Source organism: Fusarium mangiferae, assembly GCF_900044065.1.
Source record: "Fusarium mangiferae strain MRC7560 genome assembly, contig: FMAN_scaffold008, whole genome shotgun sequence".
In the NCBI taxonomy this organism is placed as follows: domain Eukaryota; kingdom Fungi; phylum Ascomycota; class Sordariomycetes; order Hypocreales; family Nectriaceae; genus Fusarium; species Fusarium mangiferae.
In genome coordinates, this window is record NW_024573928.1 from 1,764,088 (window position 1) to 1,791,322 (window position 27,235).

Consider the following 27,235-nt stretch of genomic DNA (forward strand, 5'->3'; position numbering starts at 1 on the left):
TAGCCAGAAGACAGAAAGTCATGCATTCCGACAACAGTTTCAGCGCGTCACAAATTCTAAAGTGCATAGAAAACTCCGGATTATAAAGGAAACCAAACCGTTGATTTTGCGCTTTGGAGTACATATACTCTGACTGCGGTACCACAAGCACAGTTCCTCACTACAACCGGCTAAAGCCGGCTCTTCTTCCGTAGTATAGTGGTCAGTATGCAAGCTTGTCACGCTTGAGACCCGGGTTCAATTCCCGGCGGGAGAGATCCGCCACATGTTCAAGACATGCGAATCGTTTTTTTGCAGTTTTTGCTTCTGGTGCTTTGTCACTTTGCTTCTCTTTGGGGCTCTTTATCAGGGGTTTTGGTGGTGGTGTAACTCTAGTTTTATCTATAGTTGCTACTCAAGCTCCTCTGTGCTAATCTCCGAAAAGTCTACTGGATCTAACACGGGCTGGTTCTTACCATAGGAATAGATTCCAAACATAGTACCAGCAAAACATCCTCCATGGGGTGGCATCACTGTTAAAGCACTAGCATCGACAGTGAAAACTTCAGACTCTTTCCCTCCACCTTTGAGAGAAAGCTCGTACTTGGTCGGATATGCACGGATAGCCAGCTCAACGTTTTCGAGGTTACCTCCTAGATCTGTCTCTGAAGTCTAGTAACAGTATCAGCTTCTGCTCATCAGTGTGGCTTTTGACTTACTTTGAACTCGTTGGCATTTCCAGCAGCCCCCTTATAAATGACCCTGGTCTCGACTTTTCCGTCGTCCTTTTCTGAAGCGACAACCCCTAAGGAAGCATAAGAGTGCTGGCTCCACCACAACACAATACCAGCTTCGTAGCCTCTAACTGTAGGTTTGAACTCCATCTTTGCTTTGAATACCTGATTGTAAGAAGTCTGTTTCCTAAAAAGCAACGCCGGAGCCTCAGGAGATGTTAAGTCGTAGCAGTTGCCGTAGAGCCTTAGCACACCCGGCTTTTCTGTAAGAGTATAACTTTGCTTGATGGGGGTGTCTTGGATATGTCAGTTTAACTCTCATTTGTTTGGAGAGCGAACTTACTCTTTTGGTACCATCCCAACTCCAGTTCATCTTTTGAAAGATCGGCTTTCCATTTTTGCAGGCTTGGCTTTGAAGCTGACTTGATGAGATCTCGACCTACAGTCTTCAGTGTGATGTTGTGACCATCGTTGAACACTGGCCAGTCGTCCTTCCACTCAACCTTGACGAGAAAGGTCTCTCGCCCTATAGAGGTTATTTCATTCTGTTCACTAAGAGATGTTAAAACAATACCTAGTTGTGGTTCCAAAAAGCTCCCCTGGTGTTGTACTGGTCTAACACCCAGCAAGACAGACCACCAGTCCCCGTTCCCGTCTTCAAAGACATCAACGTGTCCCGTTCTCTGGACTTCTTCATCAGGTCCATTGTACCAAAGAGGCTTTCCCTGGCTCTCCCACGGACCTAACGGGCCATGTTTGCTACGAAACACCCACTCTTGATGACCGGCTTCTGTACCTCCTTCAGCTGTCAAGAGATAATACCAGTCTCCGCGCTTGAAGATATGAGAGCCTTCGGCAATTCCATGGGGAGACTTTCGAATGACTTTCGGGGCGGTGAGGGTTCTTCCAGTTGAGATATCAATCTCGGAGATGTGAATTCCAAAGTCCTTCTGCTTTGAGTTGGGGTCCCGCCAGGCGAAGCGCATTGTTGTCGAGAGATAGACCTTCCCATCATCGTCCCAAAACAGCTAGTCCTGTCAGTATTGCAGTGAGAACAGTGTTGTAAATTACTTACATCTTGGTCAAAACCAGGATTGTCAAAGTATACTGGGTCAGACCATGCATTCTCGTCCCAGATATTGTCGGTCCAGACATAGAATCCTCTGGGGAAGATACGTTCCTGTTCATATCTATCAGAGACTGATCCTATTCTCTCTTTTCGTCTTAATGGCTTACATCAACAGTTGGTCGGTAGCGGTGGAAGACACCATTTGCCAAATACCATCTCTTCTCCTCAGGTCGGTATCTCAAAGTACTGGCCCAACTACCCGCTCCAGGCTCAACGGTACGCATGTCAATCTGACTTCGACGATTGAGGGCATGACCGATGAGTTTCCAGTCAATCAGATTGGTTGACGTGTAAATGGCGCATCCGGGGAAGAACTCAAATGTCGAAGTACTAAGGAAAAACGTCGTTGGGGTCGAGTCCGTAGCGGGAACTACACAGATGGTAGGATCCGGGTTGAAGCCCCGAATGACCGGGTTTTTAAACGTCAGACTTGATTCTTCAGTCATTATGCTTCCTTTGGCAACGGGAAAGTAAAGATAGCTATCGTCATCAAGAACCGTAGGGTCGTTGGTTATCGGTATTTATACAAATCTCTCGAGTCGGTTAAGCCATACCGAGATGCTAAGCAGATCCGAGTTATGTCCACCAAGCTAGTAATTTTCCATGAATCAGCGTCTGTGAAACAGCCCCCAAACTTGACATTCGATCTTGCGGGGTCATTCTTCGACCCCCAATTATGCGGCTTGTAGGTCTAAAGTTCGTTGCTTGTCCAATCATTGAACGAAGCCATTACTTTGGCTTACATTGTTCATATTACCCTTAGAACTACTGTTTGGAATGAAACTTACTTGCTCATATTTAGGCTAAAAGTCATGTTTAGTAGTATTCAACGCCTGTCTTCCATGGCTTATTGCCCACTAAGGAGCCGACTCTGCCATTTGAAATCGATAACACTTCTCATTTACACACCAACATAGATGCTTTATTGTATATTTCCTTTCCAACTGAACATGTTGCTAGATACTGAGTGAAGCTCATGTTCTGCAGCCAAGCGCCTTCTCTCCGAATCAAGACTCACAAAATGCCACCCAATTGGTATTTGTTAGCACAGGCAATCGTTAGGCCAGATCTTATGCTAGTTATCATGCAACGTACAGTAAAACACAGCAGAAACTAAAGTCTTACAGGGCTTATCACTTGTGTCATGGGCAGTCAAGCTCCGAGTTCAGTACATGATGGTGAATTGAGTGTCTTCAGTCGTGACTTAAGATTCTCGAAGGAATTCGAGATGGAAGTAGGAAACTATTCAAATACACTTATATGAAGAGAAAAAGAACTCTTCAATAAATAACTCCCTGGTGCCGGATATATATAACTCGAATAAACCCGGATAGGAATTCTTAGCCAAGATGTTGCTGGTGACCAACTCCTTGGCAACTACTTATGCAACCAATGCCTTTCTCTCACTGTAATTTATTGAGAGTATTCAGGTACTCTGTGTATATAGAGATACAAAATACGCAACGTCATGATTAAATATCACCGAGAAGTTCAATCAATAAGGCGTTTATCTGTCCTCTGTTCACTATGTCAACAAGACTTCATCCCCTCGGCGATAATGCAAATTCGACGATGGCTACAAAAGCAGCACTACAACGAAGTTTGAATACTAATCATTCGACTTGAGTGACTCAGAAAAACATATACATGACCGAAAGGTGCTCCAATAGGTACGCAATGTATTCAACCCTAATTTACCAACTTGCGGCGCAGTATGACACGTCAATAGCACTGTTATTATTCGAAAAGGGTTATCAGTTCTCTGAAGCATCATTGGTTTGGAAGTTATCATATGTCTTTCCGATGGGCCGACGAAACAGCGGATAAATCCGTGTTAGGAAGTCAAGTAACATGCAGTTTGCCGAGGGCAGGGGACGACCAACGTATAAAGTGGTCAAAGATCTTGATATGATACTCGACGAAACCCACAAAACAATACCCCTCTTCTGCCTTCGATATGGCTCAAACGCAACGAGTCGATCCGGCAGCTATCGTCCCTGACGATGCGGTAAGCGTGGATGGCCTGAGTAAGGAGGCATGTCTGACTATCGCTAGACTGAGGATACTGACTCTTCCCTTGGAGAGGTTTGTGATCTTCACGGCGATAAAAAGCTACAGTTCTTGTGGGCTGACGGCTTGTAGGATCTCCAGTCTTCTACTGCAAGTGTCTCTAGCTCGATCCTGAATTATCGCCGCGAGAACGGCAGAACATATCATGCCTACAAAGATGGAAGTAAGTCCTCTCAGTCTCAAACTCGAAACTTAGACGCTAATTCATCAATCGAGAATATGCTTTGCCAAATGACGAAGCTGAAAATGAGAGACTTGGTATGATAGCCACCTTCAAAAGGGAGCTATAGATGCTAATCACTCGAGATCTCCAACATAACCTGTTTCTACTCACTTTTGACGATAAGCTTGGTTTATCACCACCGAATAAACTAGATGCCAAGGTCAAGCATGTTCTGGATGTCGGGACAGGTACTGGCATATGGGCTATCGATTATGCATATGAGCACCCTGAAGCTCAGGTAAGTATGCCTTTCCAAGTCGACTTTTCTCAGTTAACATGATTCCTTAGGTCATTGGGGTTGATCTATCCCCAATCCAACCAGACTTGTATGACAAAGTTTGAGAGCGAATGATCTTTTGCTGACGATTGTAGCGTCCCGCCGAACGTCAACTTCGTCATAGATGATATCGAGGATGAGTGGACTTATAGTCAGCCATTTGACTACATTCATAGTCGTGTCATGACATCTTGCATCGCAGACTGGGGCGATTATCTCAAGAAGTGTTTCAAGTAGGTACTGTTCAGGGCTCTTTTGTTCTCGCTAACAAGTGCAGCAACCTTGTCCCTGGTGGCTATCTCGAAATCCAAGAAGTTGACGTGAACATCAAGTCAGATGACGGCAGTCTCAGCCCAGATAATATCATGCTAAAGTCTCTGGCCCTGTTAAATGAAGCGTCTGTCATGTTTGGCCGGCCATACCTTGATATCCTGTCACTCGTGGATATTATGAAAAACATCGGCTTTGAAGATGTTGTTGCTGAGAAGTTCAAGTGGCCTATCAACTCTTGGCCCCGAGACAAGAAGGCTAAGTTGCTTGGAAGTTGGTGCTATACCAATATGGCTTGTGGTCTCGAGGCCTTCACTATGGCGCCATTGACTCGTGCTCACGGATGGACGCCTGAGGAAGTAAATCTCTGGCTGGTCCATCAACGGAAGGCGATGGCTGATAGGAACACTCATGCGTATTGGCCGCTGTAAGTTGACTTCAAACTTCACGAGGACATATCTGACTGGAAACTAGCTATTCTATCTATGGAAGGAGGCCATTAAAGGAGAACTGACAGGCTGGGGCCTCAGTTGAGAAAGAAAACGGACGTGCAAATAGGGTGTTGAAATAAAATGGTCTAAATATTCGCTAGCATATACTAAACTTACCTAAGTCTTTTCATTCTTAGGATAGAGATCCTAAAATTTTCTTACTCCCCTACCTAGGCTAGGTAGAATTGCTTACGTTCGTGAATAAGTCGTCTTTAGCCTGGTACTGTTAGTGCTGGGCGGAATTCCGCCTGGTGGGGCTGCAATGGGCATAAAGTCTACCAAATCGAGACATTCTCATCCATAGAAACATTCACTTACACACATCAATCTCACTGAACCCATACAATGTCCTCTACCCAACTTAACAAGGTTGCCATATTTGGTGTAAGACATCCATCCATGGTGCAAATAATGTATTTACTAAAACAGCTAGGCCTCTGGCAACTTCGGCACACCCATCACTGCCGCTCTCATCAGAGCTGGCTTTGACGTTACCATCATCACCCGAAATGAATCCAAGTCCACATTTCCAGATGGTATCCCTGTAATCAGAACAGACTATACTCTAGATGCACTCACCCAAGCTCTGCATGGTCAAGATGCCGTTGCATGCGTTGTTGGTCCAGCAGGCATCCCTCTGCAAGCCACCATGATTGACGCTGCTCTCGCCGCTGGCGTCAAGCGCTTCATTGTTGATGACTATGGCTGGGGCCCAGAGTTTAGAAACTACCCTGAGTTCGAAGCAGTGCGCGCTCAAAGAACTGTCGGTGTTGATCGCGCAAAAGAACATGCTGCTGCGAACCCAGACTTCACCTGGACCAGTCTCGCGACTGGCAATCCAATTGACTGGGCGCTAAAGCGGTTCCCTACCATGGGATTCGACATCAAAAATCGCACGGCAATTATATACGACCAAGGCGAAGAGTACTTCACTGGAACTACTCTTGAAGGAATAGGTCAATCGGTACTTGGAGTCCTTCAGCACCCTGACGAAACAGCGAATCAACATGTCAAAGTGCTCTCCATCAAAACATGTCAAAACGAGCTGCTGGAAGCATTTCAGAAGGGAACAGGGACTGAATGGGATCTCCAGAGACGAACAACCAGTGAACTCATAGATGGAGCGCGAAAGAAGCGCGACACTGGTGAAGGCGGCTGGATTCTTGACTTGGCCGTTGCTCAATTGTATGAGGTAGTTGAGGGAGGAAAGGCTCGCTGTATTGTTGCATCGTCATGGGAGGCGTCGGATTCTGGGCTGCTTGGGGTTACTCAGGAAACGCCTGAGAGCATTGTCACCTCTGTTCTAGCTAGTATTTGATCCATAGTTTCATATTCTGGAATGTTTCCTACCATTGAATTTCAACATTGGATTAAATGCCTTATATCACTGGGTTCACTTGTCAATATCTCTCTAGAAGCAGATCGCCCCAGCTGGCTGCCTGCCTGTTCGCCCTAAAGCCCCACATATCTTTAGGGCACAACCACCAAAATACCACCTGGACACCGTCTTGCGCAGCTCCCGCCTCTTTTTAGTTGGAATCATTGCAGACTCACTCAATGAAGCACGGAACATCCTCCACTAAGGTCTGGTCGCTGCTCTACTTCCGATCACGACTAAATTAAAGACTTTCTATTAAATCAGTATCGTACTTCGTCCAGTGAGAGAAGACAGGCGGGTCGAGTACGACCAGTAAGTGCAATCCAACATGTCAGAGGTAGATGCTTGTCTAAGCAATGCCTGAGCAAGACAGGTATATAGGGCCCATTTCATACTGAAAAAAGATAGAATTATATAGAGAAAACTATTAAATAGAGTTGCTATATTTCCCGAGACTATATAAGCTACCTAAATACTACAACTTTCGCCAGCGGGTAACCGCTGGCAAATGGTCCAACTGAAAAAATACAGAGAAGATGTAAGCGTGTCTCCCCCAAGTTCCAGCGTTCGAGCACTCACTAACAGTTCTATAGTAGCATGGCCCCTGCACTAAGGATGACACATGTAATCAAAGAGACGCAAACCATTTTTTTGACCTTTTCTTATAACTTTTAGGTATGATTTACGGCTTAATTAAAGATGCTGCAACGCCTCGATCGAGAACATCTTGCCAGAATCTTAATTGCACGGTCGCGTAATAAAGGTAATTGCTGCCTGGAGTGGCTCATGTCATGTCGCTTAAGAAAGCGCATACCCTAGACCTTAATTCTGTACTTTATCGCCCAGGGCTGAAGAGATTAGGTAACATGCTGAAATATTTCAGTTTGACATTCTTCAGGTTTAATACTCCTATATTATTAGGCTACATTAGACTCTTGCATAACGGCGACCTACGTCCCAGTGGTCACAAGTCACAATCTCAAGCTTTTCATGAAATATAAAGGTCAATCTCGTTTTACATGCAATGCCAACATGTCTCCAATAATACCCTCATTGTTCTACTCGCCTATTGATCGCTACTTGAACATATTAAGAATCTTGTCTCGCAATTCTGTAGTCACTGAGTGCTAAACAGAGCAGATGCATAGATATACAAGTTCAAAGACGGTTATTCGTAAGCAGTCTTCTCTCTTGAGACGGCGAAACTCCTTGCACTCGATGTTGGGACCGACGGCACATAGTTTTATGGCGTGTGAGAAAGATCACTGAAGGGCTTTTCTCACTGCAGCCAGAAAGTTGAACTGAAGAGGGAATACGGCGCGGGACGGGCCGCCAGGAGGGTTACGGTGGAATCTTGAGTCCACTTTGGGATGGCTTCACAGCCTTATGCAGTGGTCTGGTCCTGGAAATGGGATCAGTCGTGCTGGTACGATCGCTCTCTCACCTTAAAGACAAGGCTGGAAGATCGAGCGCCGTAGACTAAAGCAATGACGTATAACAGATCGCTGCCTAATAGAAAGTGTAAAGATCAACCATTTCTATTGCTCACCCAGACAACAAACCAGTCACAAATGATGGTCACGTTACAAAATAAGCCCCCCAATGTGAGTGGATTGTGGGGAGAATTACAAGACATACGATGAAACCGTTCAATAAGCAAGTGTCTCAGGCTGAACGCCTCCCGTTTGATGACGAGCGCTTAACGACGCATCAGGGCTGACGTTCGCTTCTCATCATTTTATGTACTAGAAATGTTTGTAATTGGCATTTCAATTGTCGAAAATGCCGTCTTCCGAGCTCTCAGTCGATAGCCAAGAAAGAGCCCCAGAATTACTACAACACAGCCTAAAGATCGCCCTACCACACAGCTCAGCCTTACCAACAGAGGCATGGTATAATATGCACCGTAAGCAGCAAATGCAACCAGATCCTCCTTTCATTTTCGAACCCTTACAGGGATTCTTGTTCGGACTTTTTTGATATCTCAGTTTTTGATCATTCGTTTTGGCCCCCGCTAAGTTCATCGGTTACGAGTCATAGCGTGAAGTCTTCCATCTCAGCCTGATTTCTGAAACGCCAACCGCCTTTTATTCACCTTTCTTTTGCACCATAACTTCTTTCATTATAGTCTTTGTTTTTTTAGTTGCAAAGGTCGTCTGCAGGACCGTCAAGGCATGATGGCGGTCCATAAAGACAAAGACACCGCGGAAGCGCAGTTTGCGCAAATCCTGGATGATGCTAGCAAGCTGTACTCCTCCGACTCCAAAGACAAACTCGGCGATTTTCTTAACCCGCCTATAAACAACGTCACAGACCTAATCAAACAGGTCGACAAGCAGAATGACCAGTTTACTAAATTCCGCGAGAAGCGGCAGTCGATCTCTAGCGCTATGGCGGCTTGCCTTACTCCCGTTGAAGTCATCGGTGAGATCGTGAGTGGTGCTGCGGCAGACTCATTTGCGCCAGCGGAGGGAATCTTTGGCGCCGTTGCTTATCTCATTGGAGCAGCGAGAGATGTTTCCTCAGCTTATGATACGATCGTTGAGCTATTTGAACATTTGAAGGTGAGTGATATTGATCAACCCCGCTTGAGGCTTTACTGACAATTGTAGGACTTCACATCACGACTAGATGTTTATGTTCAGTATAAAATGGGCAGTGCACTGCGAAACAAGGTCGTCACGATTCTTGCCCAACTATTTGAAGTGTTTGTCTTGGCTGCCAAGGAGGTTCGTCGCGGTCGCTTCAAGGCATACTTCCGTACAGTGTTCGGCAAAGGGACGCCCGTGCAGGAAGCCCTCGATAAGCTAAAGGCACTTAACATTGGTGAGGAGAGGCAGGTTCTTGCAGATACTTACGGAGGTGTCAACAAGCTCAATCTCACAACGGAGAACATGCAGAGCAAGCTTGAGGAGATGAACCAGACAATGATGCAGATGAGGTCTGAAGGCCGTGAGCGTACTATCGCGGCGCATCAGGATAAACTCAAGGAGATTCTAGGCCCTTCGCCGTTTCCTGAGGACTTCTTTGCTATGTTTAACAAGTCACGCGCGGAATCGACCGGCGATTGGATCCTTACGGATGGAGGATTCAAGGCGTGGCTTGACAGGAAGACTAACTTTCTCTGGATTACAGGTGCAGCCGGTAAGTGTCGCTGACCTCAATATCTGAACGTCGACTAACATTCTCGCAGGAACTGGCAAATCGTACTTAACCACTAGACTCGTTTCTTGGGGAACAGAGCATATTTCGCGAGTTGCGTACTTCTACTTCAGAGACAACAATCCCGAGACTCGTTCAGTTCTCCAAGCTCTCCGTGATCTCGCCTACCAACTAAGCGAAAGCGATCCCTTTTACGCCAAGCAGCTTCTCAAGAATCTTCGCAGCATTGATGAGATCCGCACCATCCCCAGTGCTTATCGAAAACTCTTCGTACAACCTTTCCTGCAAGACGAGCAACAGAAGTCAATTTACATCTTCCTCGACGGCATCGATGAGGCGGATTCTGCTGAAGTCGAGGAAATACTCCAGCAAATGGGTTCGGATGATGAGTCCGACAAGAGACCAAAACATGTCACGCTCCAAGTTGCTCTCATTGGAAGGACGTACATGACTGAGACTGTTACGTATACCCTCGATCCAGGAAACAGGGGAACGCAAGTCATCACAACACTTCACGTCACGCCCGATCGAAACGCCGAGGACGTCAAGCTATACATCGAAAATAGCGTTTGGCACCTTCGTAACCTGAGCCGTACACCTCCCGATTTTCGACAAAAGATCATCGACGCCATGATAAAGCAAGCCGACGGTCTCTTCATTCTCGCAAAGTTCATGCTGGAGGATATTAGTCGTAAACGACATCCTCAGAGCATCCTCACCAGTCTGCAATCATATCCCAAGGAGATCAACGGTATTATTGGACAAACACTCAAGAACCTTTCGGAGACACTATACGAAGATCAGACGAGAGACTTGAACGAAATGCTCCAGTGGGTCGCTTGCGCGGAAGAAGTTCTATCGCTCGAGCAGTTAGAAGCAGTCCTCATTATGCGCTTCGGCGATCCTCCTTTCCACCTCGAAGAAACCTTACGCGGCCAATACGCATGTTTCTTTGAACTCGAGCGCGAAGACGGGTTGACGACTGACGATCTCATTCGAGAGCATGAGAAGCAACAGCGCATTAAGAACGGCGACCTCGGCTCCGGAAGGCGTTCAAGTTCAGCGAGTCGTCCAGGATCAGGACGAAGTGGGAGTCCCAAGAGCCCAACAATTTTCGGTCGAAGCCCCGATCTTGGTCGAAACTTATCTCCTTTACGTCGCACGAGCCCGATTCAGGCTTTGGGTCCTGGACGAGTAAGTCCCGGCCGCGGCGTGAGTCCAGCTGCCAATTCTGATCTCTTCGATCCGATGAGTGAGATGGACTTTCGATCAAGCAAAACGAACACGTGGATAACTTTCTTCCACTCTTCCGTCAAGGAATTCTTTGGTACCCAAAACTCTTCAAAGCTTGGTGCAGGTATTGGGTTTGATCCTCTGATTTCGCGCATTCACATCCTGCGAACATGTCTCTCCATCTTCACCAACAAAGCCGCGTTCGATAAATATCGGCTCAGCGCCAGTGGTCGAGAGTCCATGAAGCAGTACGCTGCGTGGTATTGGCAGGAGCACTTAGCTGTCCTCGATCCGGCAACAGTACCTGCGCCTGAGAGGAAAGAGCTGGGAGAGTATGTGCACAAGATGCTCACTGATGAGAACACCATTCTGGACTGGACTCTTATGTACGAGAAGAATGACGAGGGTCTTGACGTCCTTACAGATGCCAACATGAAAGGTCTCAAGCGATGGATGGGCGATCCCGATGTCCAATCCTCTCTCAGTCCTGAAGCTCGGGAATGGGCCACCAAAGGCGTCAAGGAATCCCCTGGTATCTTCAAGCCCATCGGAGAGCTTTACGCTCGAGCGTGGCTCTCAGAAGACTTCAAGAAATACATCCCCACCCTCTTCTGCTTCAAGATTGTCCAGTCTATCGCATTCATGCAAGAAGGCTACTCCTGGTCTGACTGCAACACCCACTGGACCGAGATCCCTGTCGAGAACCGAATTGTCAAAGCAGCAGAATGGGCAAAGATCCCAGAGAGTGCCCACTGGCACCGTCGCTTCGGAAGCACATACCTCACGAATGACATGCACAGCAAGGCACTGGGACATTACGATAAGGCTCTTGCTCTGGACAATAACAGTGTCGAGACGCGTGGCCGTATCGCGTATTGTCTTTCGCGTGACGGTCGCTTCAAAGAGGCTTTGGAGCAAACTCTCAAGTGCGAGGCGATTGAGGAGGAGAGTATCGCCAGTGGTAAACTTGACGAGCAAGCCTTGAAAAGCTGCAAATGGCGTCTATACAAGGATCACATTCTCATAGCCACTTGCTACGAAGAACTCCACAAAGTCGACCAAGCACTCGAGTACTTCCTCAAGGCGATGAAGAGCGCCAAAGTGGTCGGTCTGAATCGTAAAGAATGCAAAGAATATTTTGAGCCTGAGCTCGGGTACCTTGAGCTAGTGGCTACTGAGAACCGCCATGAAGCTGTCATTCAGTTCCTCAAACACCTCTCAGAAGAGGTCACTGACGCAGAACACAAGCGTACAAGACTCGTTGACTTTTTGCTCGAGTTCCATAACAAACCTCTTGTCATAGACTGGATCCCCAAGGCAGCCAGTAAGGTCGGTGAAACGGACTTCATCTACGAGTCTCTGCTATTCACGATTGAGGTTGCAACCGCAACTCGCGATCCCCTCAAGGCGCTATATCTTCGTCTCGCACTTGGCGCAACGTACACGTATAGTCGCGATATTGATTCTGCGCTGGATTTATTCGAGGGTATAACACAACTTGGATACCGACCTCGTGGAAATGTTCCCACACGACAGGCTTATGCTCTCGCATTCCAGAAGCTTGCTTCCCTGTACAAAGAGCGTATTCTTCATGCCGGACTCAAGACGCCCGAAGCAGACACTTGGCTTGAAGATCTTGAGAAGATCAAGCAGAAGCAAAGCCGGCATCAGAACCAGGACATGCCGATCGAGATGGTCGGTTCAGACGTCAACATCGCAGCCATCTACATGATCCTCTTCAACCGTCTTCTCGGTCGAAGTTCTTCAACAGACCGCGATCTTCGGCAGCTGATCAACGACAGTCTCGATATTCTCTCCGACGATGATGTCCAAAACGACGAATACGCCCTGGATAACCTCCTCGGCCTCTTCATCGCCGCCGACGACATCGAAAACGCTCTCGCCCTTAGCCAATCCATGCGCAAAGTCGATCCCAAGATCTTCACCTCTACTCCAGAAGATTCGCCCGTTCTTTCACGCATTGAGCCCAAACTTCCCGAGATTCAGACTATGCGTCAAAACTGCGCCCAATGTCTAGATCTAATCCCTCCTTCGGACGAGTACTACATCTGCGAGTACTGCATGGAGACGTATGATGCAAAGTGTATGGCTGTTATCAAGGGCGAGGGGAACAAGACGAGCGATCACAGGGATGATTTGATCTGTAGGAGCGATCATCAGTGGTTTACTGTGCCCCCGTTGGGAAGAGTGTTGCACAGGGGAGAGATATTGTTGGTCAATGGCAAGGTGGCGAGTTTCAACGAGTGGAAGGCTGGGTTGGAGCAGAAATGGGGGAGGAAGAAGTAGATGGAATGGGCATGAGTACCTGGCTATGGGAAATGAAGCATCAGTGGAGTTGGTCAGCATCTAGATGAAATGTTACTGCAATTGCAAAGTTATCATAGGAAAATACATAAGCTTCTACTCGCAATGAATATGCTCAGGAGCCTGCATCAGGTTCGAGACGTCTCACTTCCTTCTTCCATTTCCAAGTACTGCGATTCAAGATGCTTTATAACAGCTTCCGGGCTCGGTAGGGAATCCTTGACGCGACATGCGTTGCCTTGCTTGATGTAGGCTGTCCTGAAGGAGGACCATACTGGATCACCTAATTGGTCGTAGGATTCCGGCGGTGATGGAAGCACACCTATAAGCTCGTCTAAGCACATAGAGATCGTCTCCACTGTCATATCTTCTGCTTCTAGAAGTTGGTGAAAGGAAGGTATGTGTATGCCAATCTCGAGGGGCCCGAATTTCCATGCTTCGTAGGCCGGGGAAGCACCAAGGACAATGCATGCACGCATAGCCCAAGGCCTCGCATTTGAAATGAAGTATAGCAAAAATTTCGCCCATTGAGACGGCTATTTTCGTAACGTCGATGCCCGCATCCTCCATCATATCCTGCGCGATTCGCATGTCTTTCAGCCGAAGTACTTTGGTGCAAATCTGAGTGCCGAACAAATGGAGGGGTGGCATGCATTCGAGGTTATCTCCACAGCAAAGAAGTTCCTGGGTAACAAATGGATCCATTGGTCTGCGGCCCCTTAGGTGATAATGGTTTATAAGAGCTCGTCGAACGATCTGAGGCAACGAATGAACCTTGTCGACTGTTGTGCCTGGCGAGGGTGGCACTTGATGATCTTGACAGAATCTTTTCCAGTCGGCAAAGAATTGTATGTTGGTAGGAGCTTTGACTCTGAAGCCATATTAGAAGTTGTGTTCATCAATGGCCCTCCCGATCTTTTCTTAACGAGTGTGCGGCTTTGTACAACGTGAATTTGGCTGTCGAGATCAGAAAACGGAGCCTTTACCAGGTCGATAACCGTGTTCTCCCCAGTCAGCTCCAACCTTTTGAAGTCATCGGTGTCTGAAAAGTGCTTAACCTTCTGATCACATGCATGAAGATGGCGACCGTTGGTGATATGGCACGCGGGAGCATACGGGGGTATGATGACACCTGGGCGCATGAATGTGGCGAGTGCATCCAAGGGCGAGAGCTCACCTTCACGGCGATCGATCTCTTCTTGGGAGTTATCCTTTTGGCGTTCATCTAGTTCCGCTTGGGCGATCTCAGGAGAATCCAGCATCTTGGTGGACAGAGCCTCTGACATGACGAAGACGGTGTGATATGAGATGAAGTGCGTTACAACAGCCAAATCTGAGGAGTGCGGCAACGGTATATTTGTACTCGAGTTTAAATTTCTAAGTTATAGAACCGGTGCCATATCTCCGTGGAGGATTGGTCTCATTCATACCGACTCTCTGAGATCTGGTTAATTAGGCTATTGGCAAACAACGTGAGTGAGATGGGACCATCACTGCATCTACCCGTTGGCCGAGTGCCACATCTGCCTCGTCAGTTTCAGCTCCAAGAGTAAATATGACTTATGCCTAAAACCGCTCATGGGAAATCGTGCAAGAATTAAGGTGATGACGGACATGTCTGCCTGTCGATAGAAGTCGACATTAAGTAGACAGACACATCTAGTGCAGCGAACGGACGCCATATTGTACAGCTTATGTCCTATGGGTAATAAGCTATCTTTTTCCCATACGACAGAAACGTCGACACGCCACACGTGTGCAAGCCGTAAGCGTTTTTCCGGAATTATTCATGACGGTCTCGTAAAGAAACAAGATCTGGGCCGTGGTTAGAGCAATGCGTGTATCCGTAGCCTCAAACATGCGCCGAGGTTGAAGTTGACGTGGGCCGTGATATGCCGACTCAGTAACACCCGACGGGCTGGAACTTAACAACGGCGTGATTTTAGTTTATTTCTAAAAATGAACTGCAACAATCCGTTCCCTTCTTAGTGCTCGCGATTGGATTCGCACCTAAAATAAGGAGGCACCCGTGGCTGTTTCAACGGATTGCTCCCGGTTCCCAAGCATACCTAAAGGTCTGCGGAGTACTCCATAGCCCGCCCACGTCCAGCAGCCAACCGCTGTAATTACACTTACACTACAGCGACATCGGCGCATGTGTAAATTACAACAGCTCCCATCTGTGCCAAAAGTGACGAAATCCATCCCATCCCACGCCCCAAAAAAAAGTTCCCATTCCCGTCAACACCAACATCGCCTCCAGACCATAACCGGGCAGGAAAGCAATCATGGCGTCGACAACACAAACAGGCGAAAAGAAGAAGCAGCCCAGTCCCTTGCGATCCATCATCGCTGGATCGACTGCCGGCGCCATTGAGATTGGTATGCTCGCACGACATGACTCTGAAGATGTAGCTAACCAAGCTGTCGTATAGCTATTACCTACCCCGCTGAGTGTACGTTCACTCACCCCTCGAGTAGATGCGGACCTACAATACTGATTTGGTGTAGTTGCAAAGACAAGGTCGCAGTTGAACCGGCGGTTAGCTGAAGGACAGAAGCTCCCTTGGCCGCCTTTCGGCAAGCAGTGGTATGCTGGATGCACCACTCTCATCATTGGCAACGCAGCCAAGGCTGGAATCCGTGAGCTGCTTCCCGAATTTTCGCGTGTCGCATTGATTAACAAGGGCCAGGATTCGTTGCGTTTGATCAGTACAAGGCGCTTCTTGTCGACGAGAATGGCAATCTTTCTGGGCCTCGTACTGTCCTTGCTGGTTTCGGTGCCGGAGTCACAGAGTCATTGCTTGCTGTGACTCCCACTGAGAGTATCAAGACCACTCTGTAAGTTGACTTCTTCCCCCGCAGGGCCCAAGCTTACAATCCCAGTATCGACGACCGCAAGTCCGCTAAGCCTCGAATGCGCGGCTTCCTGCACGCCGTCCCCATCATCGCCCGTGAACGTGGTCTCCGGGGTTTCTTCCAAGGATTCGTCCCCACGACCGCTCGACAAGCTGCCAACAGCGCAACACGCTTCACCGCCTATAACTTCTTCAAGCAAATGGCCGAGTCATACACAGCACCTGGTGAGAAGCTCGGTGCTGTTGGGACTTTTGCAATTGGTGGTTTGGCTGGTTTGATCACTGTATATGTAACGCAACCGCTCGATACTATCAAGACACGCATGCAGAGTATCGAGGCGAAAAAGACATATGGCAACAGCTTCAAGTGCGCGACGACCATCTTCAAGCAGGAGGGTGTTCTGACGTTCTGGAGCGGCGCGCTGCCACGATTGGCGAGGCTGGTGGTTTCTGGAGGATTGGTGTTTACTGCCTATGAGCAGATCCAAGTGTGGTTTAACAAGATAGATCCGGATGAGAAGTACATCTAGACAGTGCTGAGCGATCTAGAGGGCGTTGAATATGGGCACATGAGCAAATACGGGGAATCGCTTTTGATACAATGTACAAGTACAATACATATACATATACACGTCGGATGCCAGTATCCTTCTTTGGGACCCTTTCCTTGCATTAAGTCGTTTTCTCGTCCATCAATTACTGAAACCGAATCATTCCTGTTAATCGCTTGCCCAATCTCTCCAACCACGACCTATTCGGCGCTTCGTCAATTTCCCTTACTAGATCCGCAAAGTATGTCGGTTGACTCTTTGGCTCCAGTAATCTACCCTTGAGCTTGAACTGTATAATTATTAGCACCGGATTGTGTTCGCTATGTCGTGGTACGTACTCGATCGTTATATCGGTCTTGGAGAAGAAATTGAAGCGCCCGCGCCTTGAGAAGCTCCTCACGCTCCATCGAGGGCTTATAATTCTGGAATCGCTCGGTTACGGCTTTGCCTAGGACATCTTGGAGTTGGTGATCGGGACGAAGGGCTTGCTTTGGCCAGCGCGCAAAGACGTCGGAGTAGATTTTTTGCTACAAAGAAAGAGTCAATGTTTATTTCTTGTACTTCTTTATCAAGCAATTACTTACAGATAATGATCGCGACATGGTGAATTGTGAAGATGTCGTTGCTGGGGCTGGACCTCTCTGCAGCAGAATATCTCGACGTCAACCATTGAGAAATTCCATAAAACAGTGTGCCCGTCACAGTGTTGATTTCTCTTGAAACTGTAGTTGAAAAGCATATGATTGGGTCATGCGTAATTTGCCTCAGGCTGCCACGAGACCCTTGAAATGGATTGCCTCATCCATTCTTCAACCTGATGAGGACAAGCCCGTGATCTGATTCAATGTGGAGGTGGATCCAACATTACCTGACACAGCCCACTTGCAAGTTCAAGTCAAGAGTCATGCAAAGAATGAATCAAGTTCTTTTGTCATTCTTCCACGATGTTCCATTACAGACTTGCACTCGAGAACAACCTTTTAGATCTGGCTTTGTTGTTGCCCCTGAACTTTGATTAAGGCTGCGAATAAAAAGATACCGCAAGCCAAAGTAGCATCACAGTGCGCCACGGCGTTTCAGTGGACGGATACTCGGCGCATCACCCCTGAAGGCCCTTCTAGACCATCCCCTATCGTATTTCACACTGTGCTAATACCGAACCCGAATACAGCCGCCGTCCGCATATCGACTAAGGCGCTCGCCCCAGGCAGGCTTTCTCCTCCCGTCCTGTTGCTGTCTGTTTCGTAATCGTCAAACTTCGAAGTCAACGCAAGCACACCCAAACCCAAAACTAGACCCTTTCGCCGTCGTTCCTTGAAGATCCTTTTTCCTTTTTCCCCCCTCGCACTGGTTCGGTCTTTCTTTTTTATTTCGTCTCTCTTCAACCTGTTTCTCTTCCTACGATATCGCGTATCTTTTCCTCTTGGTAAGCGGATTCGGGAGGCAGCCCGACACCGCCAGACGATTAGCCCATCATGTCCGGACGATACGAACGAGTGAGTCGCGCAATGAACCGCGGTGTTTGGAATATACTGACAAGGTCTCAGATTAACGGCCAAGACGAGGAGGACTTTGGCGCCCGAAACAACAACAATAACAACAATCTCTCTCATCCGATCCCCCACTCGCCACCTCCCTCGTTTCACTCCCGATCCTCTTCTCCTCAACCAACGCGCCAGGTCGATGCTACTCTCGCCGATGCCTTTGACGATGATGACGATAGCGACGATGAGGTCGATGATCGGAGACGATTGATGCGACAGAATTCGACACCATCTATGGAGAATGTCAACACGATACCAACACCTGCTCAACCGGCTGTTCCGGCACCAACGCCGTCCGGTTCAAGGTCAACGAGACTTGTAGGAGGTGGATCTGGATCAGATGGTGTTTTTGCCAATTTGTCTGCGCGCCCAGAGAGAGGGAACAGTGATCCTGAGAAAGACGAGTTACCACCGGTATGTTGCCCAAATAAACACCCTCGAACTATGTGTCTCTAACTTTAATAGTCCTACGAACAAGCCGCGGCCGATGCTGCTCCTCCATATTGGGAGACGACTATTCTCGCTCCCGGCATGGGAGGACCTGACGAGGTTTACATCGACGGCATGCCAGTTGGCTCATTCTTCTCCTTTGTCTGGAACGGCATGATCTCAACATCCTTCCAGCTCGTCGGTTTCCTCCTTACATACCTTCTTCACTCAACCCATGCCGCCAAAAACGGTTCTCGTGCTGGTCTCGGTATAACTCTTATTCAATACGGCTTTTATATGAAGGGTGTTTCAGAAGACGAACCCCCGGCGATGAGCGGCCCCGATGGCTACGCCGCACCACCCGACCCCAACTCCCACAACTTCAAGCAAGGCGACGTGACAGACGATGATCTCGGCAGCATTAGCGGAGGCGAGTGGCTAGGATACGTGCTCATGGTAGTCGGCTGGTTCCTTCTTATCAAGAGCGTCGCCGAGTTTCTACGAGCACGACGTCACGAGCAGCTCGTCCTCCAGAGCCCTGATCGCGGTCTTGGTGTACCGATCATTGCTGAGGGGGAGTCGAACGAGCGAGTAGTCTAAATTAGCGGGTTTGAATATGTACAACAATACCATTATATCATGGAGCGCATCAGTCGAGAGACGTAGGCGTTAACTCTTTTCCTTTTGGCGTTTCTTGGGAGGATGGATGGGAAGGATATTTTGGTTCCTACTACAAGCTTAGTGTTTGGCGCGGTACACGCAGTTTCATACGTCTCTATATATGTCTCTTAACATGATTTTGGTTGTATTTATGATTGGCAGCCTGAGAACCGTAGATATAAAGAGCTCTTCATAAATAAGAGAAGGATCCTCGCTCTTCTTGTTCTCGTTTTCTGATTTTAAGCTAGATTCTCGTAAACCCGATACGAGGGATCAAAACTTCTATCCCCAAATCATCCTCCTCCCCAGTCTACTATCCTGGTAGCGAACGATCTCGTAAATTAAAGCCCCTGTTAGTGAATGTCAGTGGTGATTTGGTCTGTGGGGTTATCCGTCGCCGATCCCGTATTACGGAACGGCCCCGCACAGGTTTCGGGAGTTCGGGTTACCTTACGTAGGCACGATATGATGATAACATTACACTTCACTCCTGCCTCTCCAGAATCAGTAAAACATTACTCAACATCAGTCTTTCATCTTAATATTTCCAACCACTTTTGACGTCACTAAGATTCGCACCGTCATCGTGGCTCTCACCAACAAATCACTCCATCTCCCCTCTTTTGTCTCTAGCCTCTACAGAAACACCTGTCGACTTACACACCAGAGACTCTTCAGTATCAACATGGCGTGGACATGCAGCGGAGACACCAACTCAGCTCTTATTGAGAACATGTGGAAGAATGGTCTCATCACCGACCCTCGAGTCAAAGAGGCATTCCTCAGGGTAAACTCCCTGTTCCCGTCTCTCAACTCATACTAATCATCCAGGTTGACCGAGCATACTACGCCCCAGCAATGCCATATGAAGATTCACCCCAGCCCATCGGGTACTCGGCAACTATATCTGCACCCCACATGCACGCCTCAGCCATCGAGCACGTTCTCAGCTATCTTCTCCCCTCATCAACATCTCCAGCCCCTCGGGTCCTTGATGTCGGTTCTGGATCTGGATATCTGACTCATGTCATGGCTGAGCTAGTTGGTGAGAAGGGTCTTGTAGTCGGTCTTGAGCATATTCGTGAGCTGAAAGAACTTGGCGAGACAAATATGTCGAAGAGTGTGGAGGGAAGAAGATTGCTTGAGAGTGGAAAGGTGAGATTTAGATTTGGCGACGGGAGAAAAGGATGGGTCGAGGAACCGAGAGAGGGGGAGAAAGACGAGGGGACAGGCTGGGACGTTATTCATGTCGGAGCCTCTGCGGTGGAGATTCATCCTGAGTTGTTGGAGCAATTGAAGGCTCCTGGGTGGTAAGTGAGCTTGTATTTGTGCAAATGAGTATGCTAACAAGCTATAGTATGTTCATTCCTGTCGATGATGACAAGATGGGGTACAATCAACACGTTTGGAGAATCGAGAAGGATGGAAATGGGGAAATCACGAAGAAGAAGTTGTTTGGAGTCCGCTACGTGCCGTTGACTGAGGCGCCGAAGGCATAGGGAGACCATGTCATGACATCCTCCCTATACTGGCTTATTACTCATTTTGGGGAGATTGCAGCATATTGTCAAAGTTGGTATTTTATAATAAGAACAAGTCAGCAAGCTATCCTTTGTTTCCGTTTCCGTTTCCGTTCCCGTTTCCGTGTCCATCAAATCATGAATCATGCCCAGCCGTTAACTCCGAAATATGCAAGCGAATGTGTCCATTCTCCTCCTTTTCGCCAGCCACTTCCCTTTCCCTTCCTTCCGTTCATAGGAATCGCAACCCAAAGATCACGGCCGCAATAGCTGATAGTATGCTTGATGAATACAATCTTGGGCTCTCGCTCACAAGCCCCGGTGCAGCCTTGGACCCTTCACCAGAAGATCCATTCTGCGTGTCTGTTGTTCCACCTTGGCCGCCAGCTCCTCCGCTACCGCTCTGCCCTCCTTGCCCGCTGGAACTGCATCCCCCAGACGGGCAAGTCTTGGCAGTCGAGTTTCTAGCAGGCGTGGCGATAGGAGCCGGCGCGGCTTTGCATCCTTCGAAAGGACAAGGACTCCCAGCTTTCTTCTGAACTGCTGTAGGAGTAGGAACAAGCGTCGCCTGTCCACAAAGCGTACAGGGAGTCTGCACCACTGGTGGAATAGTGCCATTCTTCGCACAACCACCATCATATCCGTCGATCTGGTAAAGACTCAAGACGTCTTGTCCTCCACACTTGCCGCTGGTCTCATCGCCGGCGGTACAGAGATCTGTGCAGCGAGTTTCATCGACTAAATCGAAAGATGCAGATGCGCTACCGTTATCGCAGTAACATGTTCCACTACCGATTGCGACAAGACTCCCTTTGGCGGCGCAGGCTTGGAGGCATTGATGGGTTGTGAAAGGCGAGGGCAGAGTTGTTGCTGAGAAGGTTGGTGTTTGGGAGATGCAGCCGATGTATTTTGGGGGAGGTTGAGGGAGGGCGACTGCGAAGAAGACCATAGGAAGAAGGATTAATAGATGCATCCTTGTAGCCATAATTGTTAAATTGTGTAAATGGCGGTCTTGATTTCAATATTGTGGTTGTAGTTGTTGTAAGTAGTATGATAATGATGTTTAGCCAAGCGATCCCCAGGTCTTATATACTCTTGTTCCATCCCAACCTCTTCGCCATCAACTATCCACAGCATTTTCATGATAAGGCTCTTTCAATGAATAACATTCTGTATCCTCGGGCATAACAGATTGAGAATTACCAAAATATGGGGTTTGACAATTTGCGTTCCAATCTGCGGCAGACAATGTTGGCGTAGTGGCAGGCACCTAGTAGCAGATTTGTCTCAGACATCAACACCATTGCCAGGAATGCTTACTTGGGATTGGTCAGCTTGCCTTGACAATCTCAAACTTATTGAGGGAAGATTTTTCTTGAAAAACGAGCGGATTGTTCTTCATTGTCATTTGGCCCTTCGTCGCTTACAAGCTGCAATGAAATGAAGGATTTTACATTCAAGTACCATTCAGTTGACATTCTCAAAACCCATATGCAGACCCGATACACCGTACGACTGTCTTACAATACTTCCGTGTCTCAAGTATTTTCCTCCTAGCCCTAGCAAGCATACACCATCGTCCCTTAAACCTTACCAACCACAGCAGCTCATTGCCAGCCTCATCCTCTAATCCTCGTTCTTCTTACAATTTGGCGTAACAGTAGGAGTTACATACTCCGTCCCACAGCCAACAGGACAATCCTCACCGCAAGGGTAGCTGGTCGTAACCGTGGCAGGCGACTCGGGGCATCCGCAAACTGAACTCACCGTCTCCAAGGTCAAACACATCGGCCTAATACAATCAGAACAAATAGTCGCTGTTTCAGTGACAGTAGGACACTTGGGTTTCTTAGTAACAGTTCCATAAGCTGAAGCGTAGGTGTAAGAAGTTGCGCAGCCACTGGGACACTTTGACTTGGAGCAGGGGAATGATGTGCCAGAGGTTGGGACCTTGGAGGGGCAGTTTCGCTGGGAGGAGATGGTTTCGATAGTGAGACAGGCGGGGACAACGCAGGTTGTGCAGAGAGTTGCAGTGGTTGTGACGGTTGGGCAGGGCTTGGAGGATTTCTTTGCGATGGTGGGAGAGCTGAGTTTGTTAGTTGGGTGTGTTTGGGTATGGAAGGGGGGGATTACATTGTGAGAAGGGTTGTGAGGAAGTAGAGAGACCACATGTTGTCAAGGTAGTCAAGACTATATGTAGTGTTTTACTTGAAGAATTGTTAAGAATAAAATATGTTTCTAGCAGTTTTAAGACTCAGCGATATCACAAACCTCTTCTATTACAGCAGCAACATCCTCACCTCTTATACTTGAACCCTCACACCTTCAGAATACCAACATCGTCAGCCGAGACCGAAATACGAGGTTTAGCAAAGCCCATCACAATCGCTGCCGACGATCCGATCTTTGTAGTCCAACAGAATCCCACTTCCCAAATGAAGGAATGAGGATGACAGCCGGTGATGTAAATGAGGCACGTGGATTGGCTTGGGGGCTGAAAAGATGGCGTAGGAGGACCCTGAATCACTCTTGGGTGGACGCATTGAGCGTTGGCATTTATGTGAGGGGAAGTAATACGAGCGATGTGATGTTGGGATTGCCAAGTTGGGGTCGTGCGTGTTTGGTTTGAGCGAAGCTATATTTAAATCGGTTGTTGCGGTGATGATCATTGTTTTCGGTTATCTAGGTATTCCCTCTGATGTTTCTGTATGTGAAGCTTTGCGTCTCCTTCGTGAGTCGCTGTCCGCCGCAGAGTTGGTCTGTCAATATGATGGCAGTAAGACTGAATGAGGCCTTCCATTTGTGGTAGAGGGCAACACAACGTACGCCTTGCACGTAGAATGGGGAGACCAATACTGCACACAACGAATCCAATGCTTCTGATTGTCATGGTCTATCATGGCCCTTCACAGGAAAAAGAAAGCAGCCTTGGGGCAAGTCCTAACCTTCTAAAGCCTTTGGCATATGCCAACGTCTAACGTGCTCACTTCTTCTCCTCTTTCTCCCTCTTCCACTCATCCACAACCTTCTGGACAACCTTATCCAGATCCTCATCCTCCAATCCCAACTCCTTCATCGCAAACGCATCTCCCCGCTTCGGCCACTCGGCATCAAGCGCTCCCAACACAAACACAATCTCCTCCATCGCATGGTGGCTATACTCCACCGCCAACTTATTAACCTCCCTCTCTAAGAACGCCTCCGAGTCTACAAACTCCTTCTTCCACTCTACACCCGTAGCTTTCTCCAGTGCTGCTACAACCTCAAGCTGTGTCTTGCAGAAGCTTTGTACGTAGAGAAGACGGTTCTTCGTTGTATCGGGGCGCTTGAGAACGGCGACTAATGCTTCAGCAACACGGTGGAGTGTAGATGCTGAGGCTGGGACATCGCCCTTGTCGAGGATGACAGCGGTGTTGGTCTCAAGATCGGTGTGTAGCAGACCATCGAGAATACCATAATCGAAGAAATGCCCACAGACAAGCGATGTCCATGAGAAACCAGGGTATTCATTTGCAAGCTCGACAGCTTTACTCCTTACAGTATCCTTGTCACGGTATAGCTTCAAAAGCTTCTTCGCCTGTTCGCTCTGTGCATCACAGCTCCCAAAATCAGCTGGAATGAACCTCTTGACACCAGCTTTCGCAGATGCTTCAGCAAGACGTAAATGCTGGTCAACAACGCCTGTCAAAGGAAATGAAGCGATGACAGCATCTTGCTCTTTCAAGATAGGGATCAAGCCTTCAATGGAAAGGTCATCTGGTATCGTGACGATATTCACGGAGGATGCGTGCGCAGGGGTAGATTTGGACGATGCGCGCTTGGCGACGGAAACGGAGAAGGAGTTCAAGGCGACCAGACCTTCAAGAAGGACCGAGCCTAGATTGCCATTTGCGCCGACGAGGAGGACTTTGTTGATAGACATGATGCGATGACAAGCTGCAGATGGAAAGGAAGGTCGGTGAAGATGCTTGGGTCAAGCAAAAGAAAAGATACGACACCGCGGGGTAGTTTAGCTATGTAATGCGGGGTACATTTCGCAATTGATCATCTCAGTGATTCAACGCTCTTCTACTCACAAAAGCAATCTAGACATCGGGATGACGCTCCGACGCGAGAACACGGAAAGCCACCCCGAAAGTGCATCTCTCCCATCGCGGAGGCCTTCCGCCGTCGCACTAGCGCGAAACAATCCAACACATAAATATGCCCCTCTGATAACATTCCGAATTAGGTAAATGCACTAGCGAGATCTGCCGGGCTTCGGTGTTGATATTCGTATTCTGTTGCTCCGTGTCCGAGTGCGACGCCGGGTCTTAGCGTGCGTATCTCCGGCCGCGAGGTCCCACAAAATAGTCCGAGAAGACGCGGGGGGCCGATATGTGTAAGGGGGAGTGATGTCTATGACGGTGAGAGTTGAGGCTGAATGTGCTGATTGGGAGGGGGGACCGTATAATTTACGGATAAGATTATGGTCTGCAGAAGGAATCAGTGTCAGCAGTATAAATGTAAGTTTATTATACAGATTTGAGATTGGTGATATACGTATTTAGCATTGCTTGTACTAAGAATATCGATCTAGTACCACTCCCCACTGTTGTCGATTTAATGAGAATTACAGCATCCTTTCTACGTACCCATATCTGTTAATAAAAATACTTCAGCCAAGATGCTTCACTGCTTCAAAACTGTCAAACCCTTGAACACATGCATATCTATCCAGTTTAAACATCACTTCATGTGTCACCCCGGGGCCAATGAGCTTGAACTTCTCCCCCATTGGAGATCCTCGCGTGGAAGTGTTGTTAAGTCCGCCCCGTGCATCACCCCATTCGTTACAGTCTCGCTTCATCTCAACCGTTTTGTCTCACTGGGGTAACTACCTCACATCACACCTGCACCTGTGAATCAGTGGCACGGAGAAAACAATGTGATATATAAAGGCCAGCCCCCCTCTTCATTCTATCTCAACTCAAACCTCAACTCACCTCCAACACCAACATCAACATGATTGACAACAAAGAAATCGTTCTCATCACTGGTGCCAACACCGGCATCGGCTTTGAGACTGTCAAAGCTCTTTTCGTTTCTCCCAAGCCTTACCATATTCTACTTGGAAGCCGTGATCCCGCTAAGGGAGAGAAGGCTGTCGCCGAACTAGAGCACGAATGCCCTAGCTCCAAGAGCAGTTTGGACGTTGTTCAGATTGACATCACTGATGATGAAGCTATCGAGAGGCTCTTCGAACATGTGAAGGAAAAGTTTGGAAGACTTGACATTCTCGTTAACAATGCTGGCAAGTTGCTCAACATCCAAATCTAACACTTATGCTAATCGTAACAGGCGCAAACTTTGATGCATTCAATGATGCCAGCGATCCCAAGAAAGCTCGCGAGCTTTTCAACAAGTCCTACGATGTCAACGTCTCGAGCACGCAAGTCATGACTTCGGCTTTCGCTCCTCTCCTCATCGCCTCGAAATCCCCGCGCCTCCTCTTCTTGACCTCCGGCCTTGCGACCCTCGAAGGTGCACACAAGTCATACTTGACCAAGCTCGCGGGCGAGGTTCCCCGGGGCTGGCCCAAGGAGGGAATCCGTACAGCTGTGGCTTATCGATCATCCAAGACCGCCCTCAACATGATGATGCTTTCATGGCATCATCTCCTCAAGGGCGATGGTGTCAGAGTCTGGTCAATTAGTCCTGGCTTTCTGGCAACGAGCCTTGGAGGAAAGCCCGAAGTGCTGAAGAAGGCTGGAGCTGGTGATCCAGCAACTGGTGCGGAGCTCATCAAGAACGTTATTGAGGGCAAGAGAGATGAAGATGTCGGAAAGGTTATTGGACAGCCTGAATGGGTTGGGGAGACTGGAATCCAGGCATGGTAGTCCTGTTCTGCTGGGATATCATTACAAACATGACTCGAAATAGCAAGGCCGAGTCAGCAACAATCTGAACAATTCGGCGAATTTTCACATTGACGTGTAAATTCTTTCAGTGACAGCAATTAGCAAAGCCACATTGATGATGTATCTATCGTCCACTATCAAAAGTCCCTACCACAGAACAATCATAGCGCTGGTCTTGGTGATCCGAGCGCCCTAAAGAAATGAGATGAAAAAGAAACTTCTGTTCGCTCGCTTGGCACTTTATGCGCTGAGAGTATACGTCATTGCAACTATCCAGCTCAGCCTTTGTGTCATTCGCTGGCAGTTTGTGGAGGGATGTTCCATGTAAGCGGAAGTTGAGTGACGGAGCATTGCACAAGACCATTTTCTAGATGGGTATGGACCCTTGCTGGACATGTGATTAGAATCAGGGTCGAAAGGGTTTATTCTGAGAATAGAATAAAGAGGAATATGGAGGTGGCTTGGATTACGAGAGATGAGGATGACCTAGAGACAGTGTGCC

The 27,235-nt window shown here is 48.1% G+C and overlaps 13 protein-coding genes and 1 non-coding gene across 14 annotated transcripts; 8 read left to right on the plus strand and 6 right to left on the minus strand.

Annotated features, from left to right (window-relative positions):
• Nucleotides 1-184: 184 nt before the first annotated feature.
• tRNA lies at nt 185-256 on the plus strand. The gene has a single exon. It is a non-coding gene; the product is annotated as a tRNA-Asp (tRNA).
• A 134-nt stretch (nt 257-390) lies between these two features.
• FMAN_11531 (uncharacterized protein) lies at nt 391-2,288 on the minus strand (the record flags this gene model as incomplete). The annotated part of the gene is made up of 5 exons (XM_041834358.1): nt 391-651; nt 699-1,009; nt 1,057-1,741; nt 1,789-1,893; nt 1,950-2,288. 5 exons carry the CDS (start codon nt 2,286-2,288, stop codon nt 391-393), a joined length of 1,701 nt encoding a protein of 566 aa, XP_041684630.1.
• Nucleotides 2,289-3,799: 1,511 nt separating this feature from the next.
• FMAN_11532 (uncharacterized protein) lies at nt 3,800-5,196 on the plus strand (the record flags this gene model as incomplete). The annotated part of the gene is made up of 9 exons (XM_041834359.1): nt 3,800-3,850; nt 3,898-3,927; nt 3,985-4,075; nt 4,129-4,170; nt 4,219-4,373; nt 4,424-4,461; nt 4,508-4,645; nt 4,690-5,109; nt 5,157-5,196. 9 exons carry the CDS (start codon nt 3,800-3,802, stop codon nt 5,194-5,196), a joined length of 1,005 nt encoding a protein of 334 aa, XP_041684631.1.
• A 322-nt stretch (nt 5,197-5,518) lies between these two features.
• On the plus strand, nt 5,519-6,491 carry FMAN_11533 (uncharacterized protein; the record flags this gene model as incomplete). The annotated part of the gene is made up of 2 exons (XM_041834360.1): nt 5,519-5,557; nt 5,607-6,491. The coding sequence occupies 2 exons, from the start codon at nt 5,519-5,521 to the stop codon at nt 6,489-6,491; spliced, it is 924 nt and encodes a 307-aa protein (XP_041684632.1).
• A 2,237-nt stretch (nt 6,492-8,728) lies between these two features.
• On the plus strand, nt 8,729-13,253 carry FMAN_11534 (uncharacterized protein; the record flags this gene model as incomplete). The annotated part of the gene is made up of 3 exons (XM_041834361.1): nt 8,729-9,115; nt 9,164-9,695; nt 9,745-13,253. 3 exons carry the CDS (start codon nt 8,729-8,731, stop codon nt 13,251-13,253), a joined length of 4,428 nt encoding a protein of 1,475 aa, XP_041684633.1.
• Nucleotides 13,254-14,005: 752 nt separating this feature from the next.
• Nucleotides 14,006-14,557, minus strand: FMAN_11535 (uncharacterized protein; the record flags this gene model as incomplete). The annotated part of the gene is made up of 1 exon (XM_041834362.1): nt 14,006-14,557. One exon carries the CDS (start codon nt 14,555-14,557, stop codon nt 14,006-14,008), a length of 552 nt encoding a protein of 183 aa, XP_041684634.1.
• Nucleotides 14,558-15,559: 1,002 nt separating this feature from the next.
• Nucleotides 15,560-16,659, plus strand: FMAN_11536 (putative citrate transport protein, mitochondrial; the record flags this gene model as incomplete). Its single annotated transcript, XM_041834364.1, has 5 exons — nt 15,560-15,653; nt 15,707-15,727; nt 15,783-15,914; nt 15,965-16,112; nt 16,158-16,659. The coding sequence occupies 5 exons, from the start codon at nt 15,560-15,562 to the stop codon at nt 16,657-16,659; spliced, it is 897 nt and encodes a 298-aa protein (XP_041684635.1).
• A 166-nt stretch (nt 16,660-16,825) lies between these two features.
• FMAN_11537 (uncharacterized protein) lies at nt 16,826-17,282 on the minus strand (the record flags this gene model as incomplete). Its single annotated transcript, XM_041834365.1, has 3 exons — nt 16,826-16,969; nt 17,019-17,207; nt 17,265-17,282. The coding sequence occupies 3 exons, from the start codon at nt 17,280-17,282 to the stop codon at nt 16,826-16,828; spliced, it is 351 nt and encodes a 116-aa protein (XP_041684636.1).
• An 873-nt stretch (nt 17,283-18,155) lies between these two features.
• FMAN_11538 (uncharacterized protein) lies at nt 18,156-19,253 on the plus strand (the record flags this gene model as incomplete). Its single annotated transcript, XM_041834366.1, has 3 exons — nt 18,156-18,176; nt 18,228-18,638; nt 18,690-19,253. 3 exons carry the CDS (start codon nt 18,156-18,158, stop codon nt 19,251-19,253), a joined length of 996 nt encoding a protein of 331 aa, XP_041684637.1.
• Nucleotides 19,254-19,998: 745 nt separating this feature from the next.
• FMAN_11539 (uncharacterized protein) lies at nt 19,999-20,812 on the plus strand (the record flags this gene model as incomplete). The annotated part of the gene is made up of 3 exons (XM_041834367.1): nt 19,999-20,100; nt 20,145-20,623; nt 20,671-20,812. 3 exons carry the CDS (start codon nt 19,999-20,001, stop codon nt 20,810-20,812), a joined length of 723 nt encoding a protein of 240 aa, XP_041684638.1.
• A 253-nt stretch (nt 20,813-21,065) lies between these two features.
• On the minus strand, nt 21,066-21,818 carry FMAN_11540 (uncharacterized protein; the record flags this gene model as incomplete). The annotated part of the gene is made up of 1 exon (XM_041834368.1): nt 21,066-21,818. The coding sequence occupies one exon, from the start codon at nt 21,816-21,818 to the stop codon at nt 21,066-21,068; it is 753 nt and encodes a 250-aa protein (XP_041684639.1).
• A 641-nt stretch (nt 21,819-22,459) lies between these two features.
• FMAN_11541 (uncharacterized protein) lies at nt 22,460-23,004 on the minus strand (the record flags this gene model as incomplete). Its single annotated transcript, XM_041834369.1, has 2 exons — nt 22,460-22,919; nt 22,967-23,004. 2 exons carry the CDS (start codon nt 23,002-23,004, stop codon nt 22,460-22,462), a joined length of 498 nt encoding a protein of 165 aa, XP_041684640.1.
• An 812-nt stretch (nt 23,005-23,816) lies between these two features.
• FMAN_11542 (uncharacterized protein) lies at nt 23,817-24,755 on the minus strand (the record flags this gene model as incomplete). Its single annotated transcript, XM_041834370.1, has 1 exon — nt 23,817-24,755. One exon carries the CDS (start codon nt 24,753-24,755, stop codon nt 23,817-23,819), a length of 939 nt encoding a protein of 312 aa, XP_041684641.1.
• Nucleotides 24,756-25,837: 1,082 nt separating this feature from the next.
• On the plus strand, nt 25,838-26,712 carry FMAN_11543 (uncharacterized protein; the record flags this gene model as incomplete). Its single annotated transcript, XM_041834371.1, has 2 exons — nt 25,838-26,130; nt 26,205-26,712. 2 exons carry the CDS (start codon nt 25,838-25,840, stop codon nt 26,710-26,712), a joined length of 801 nt encoding a protein of 266 aa, XP_041684642.1.
• Between the last annotated feature and the right edge of the window lie 523 nt (nt 26,713-27,235).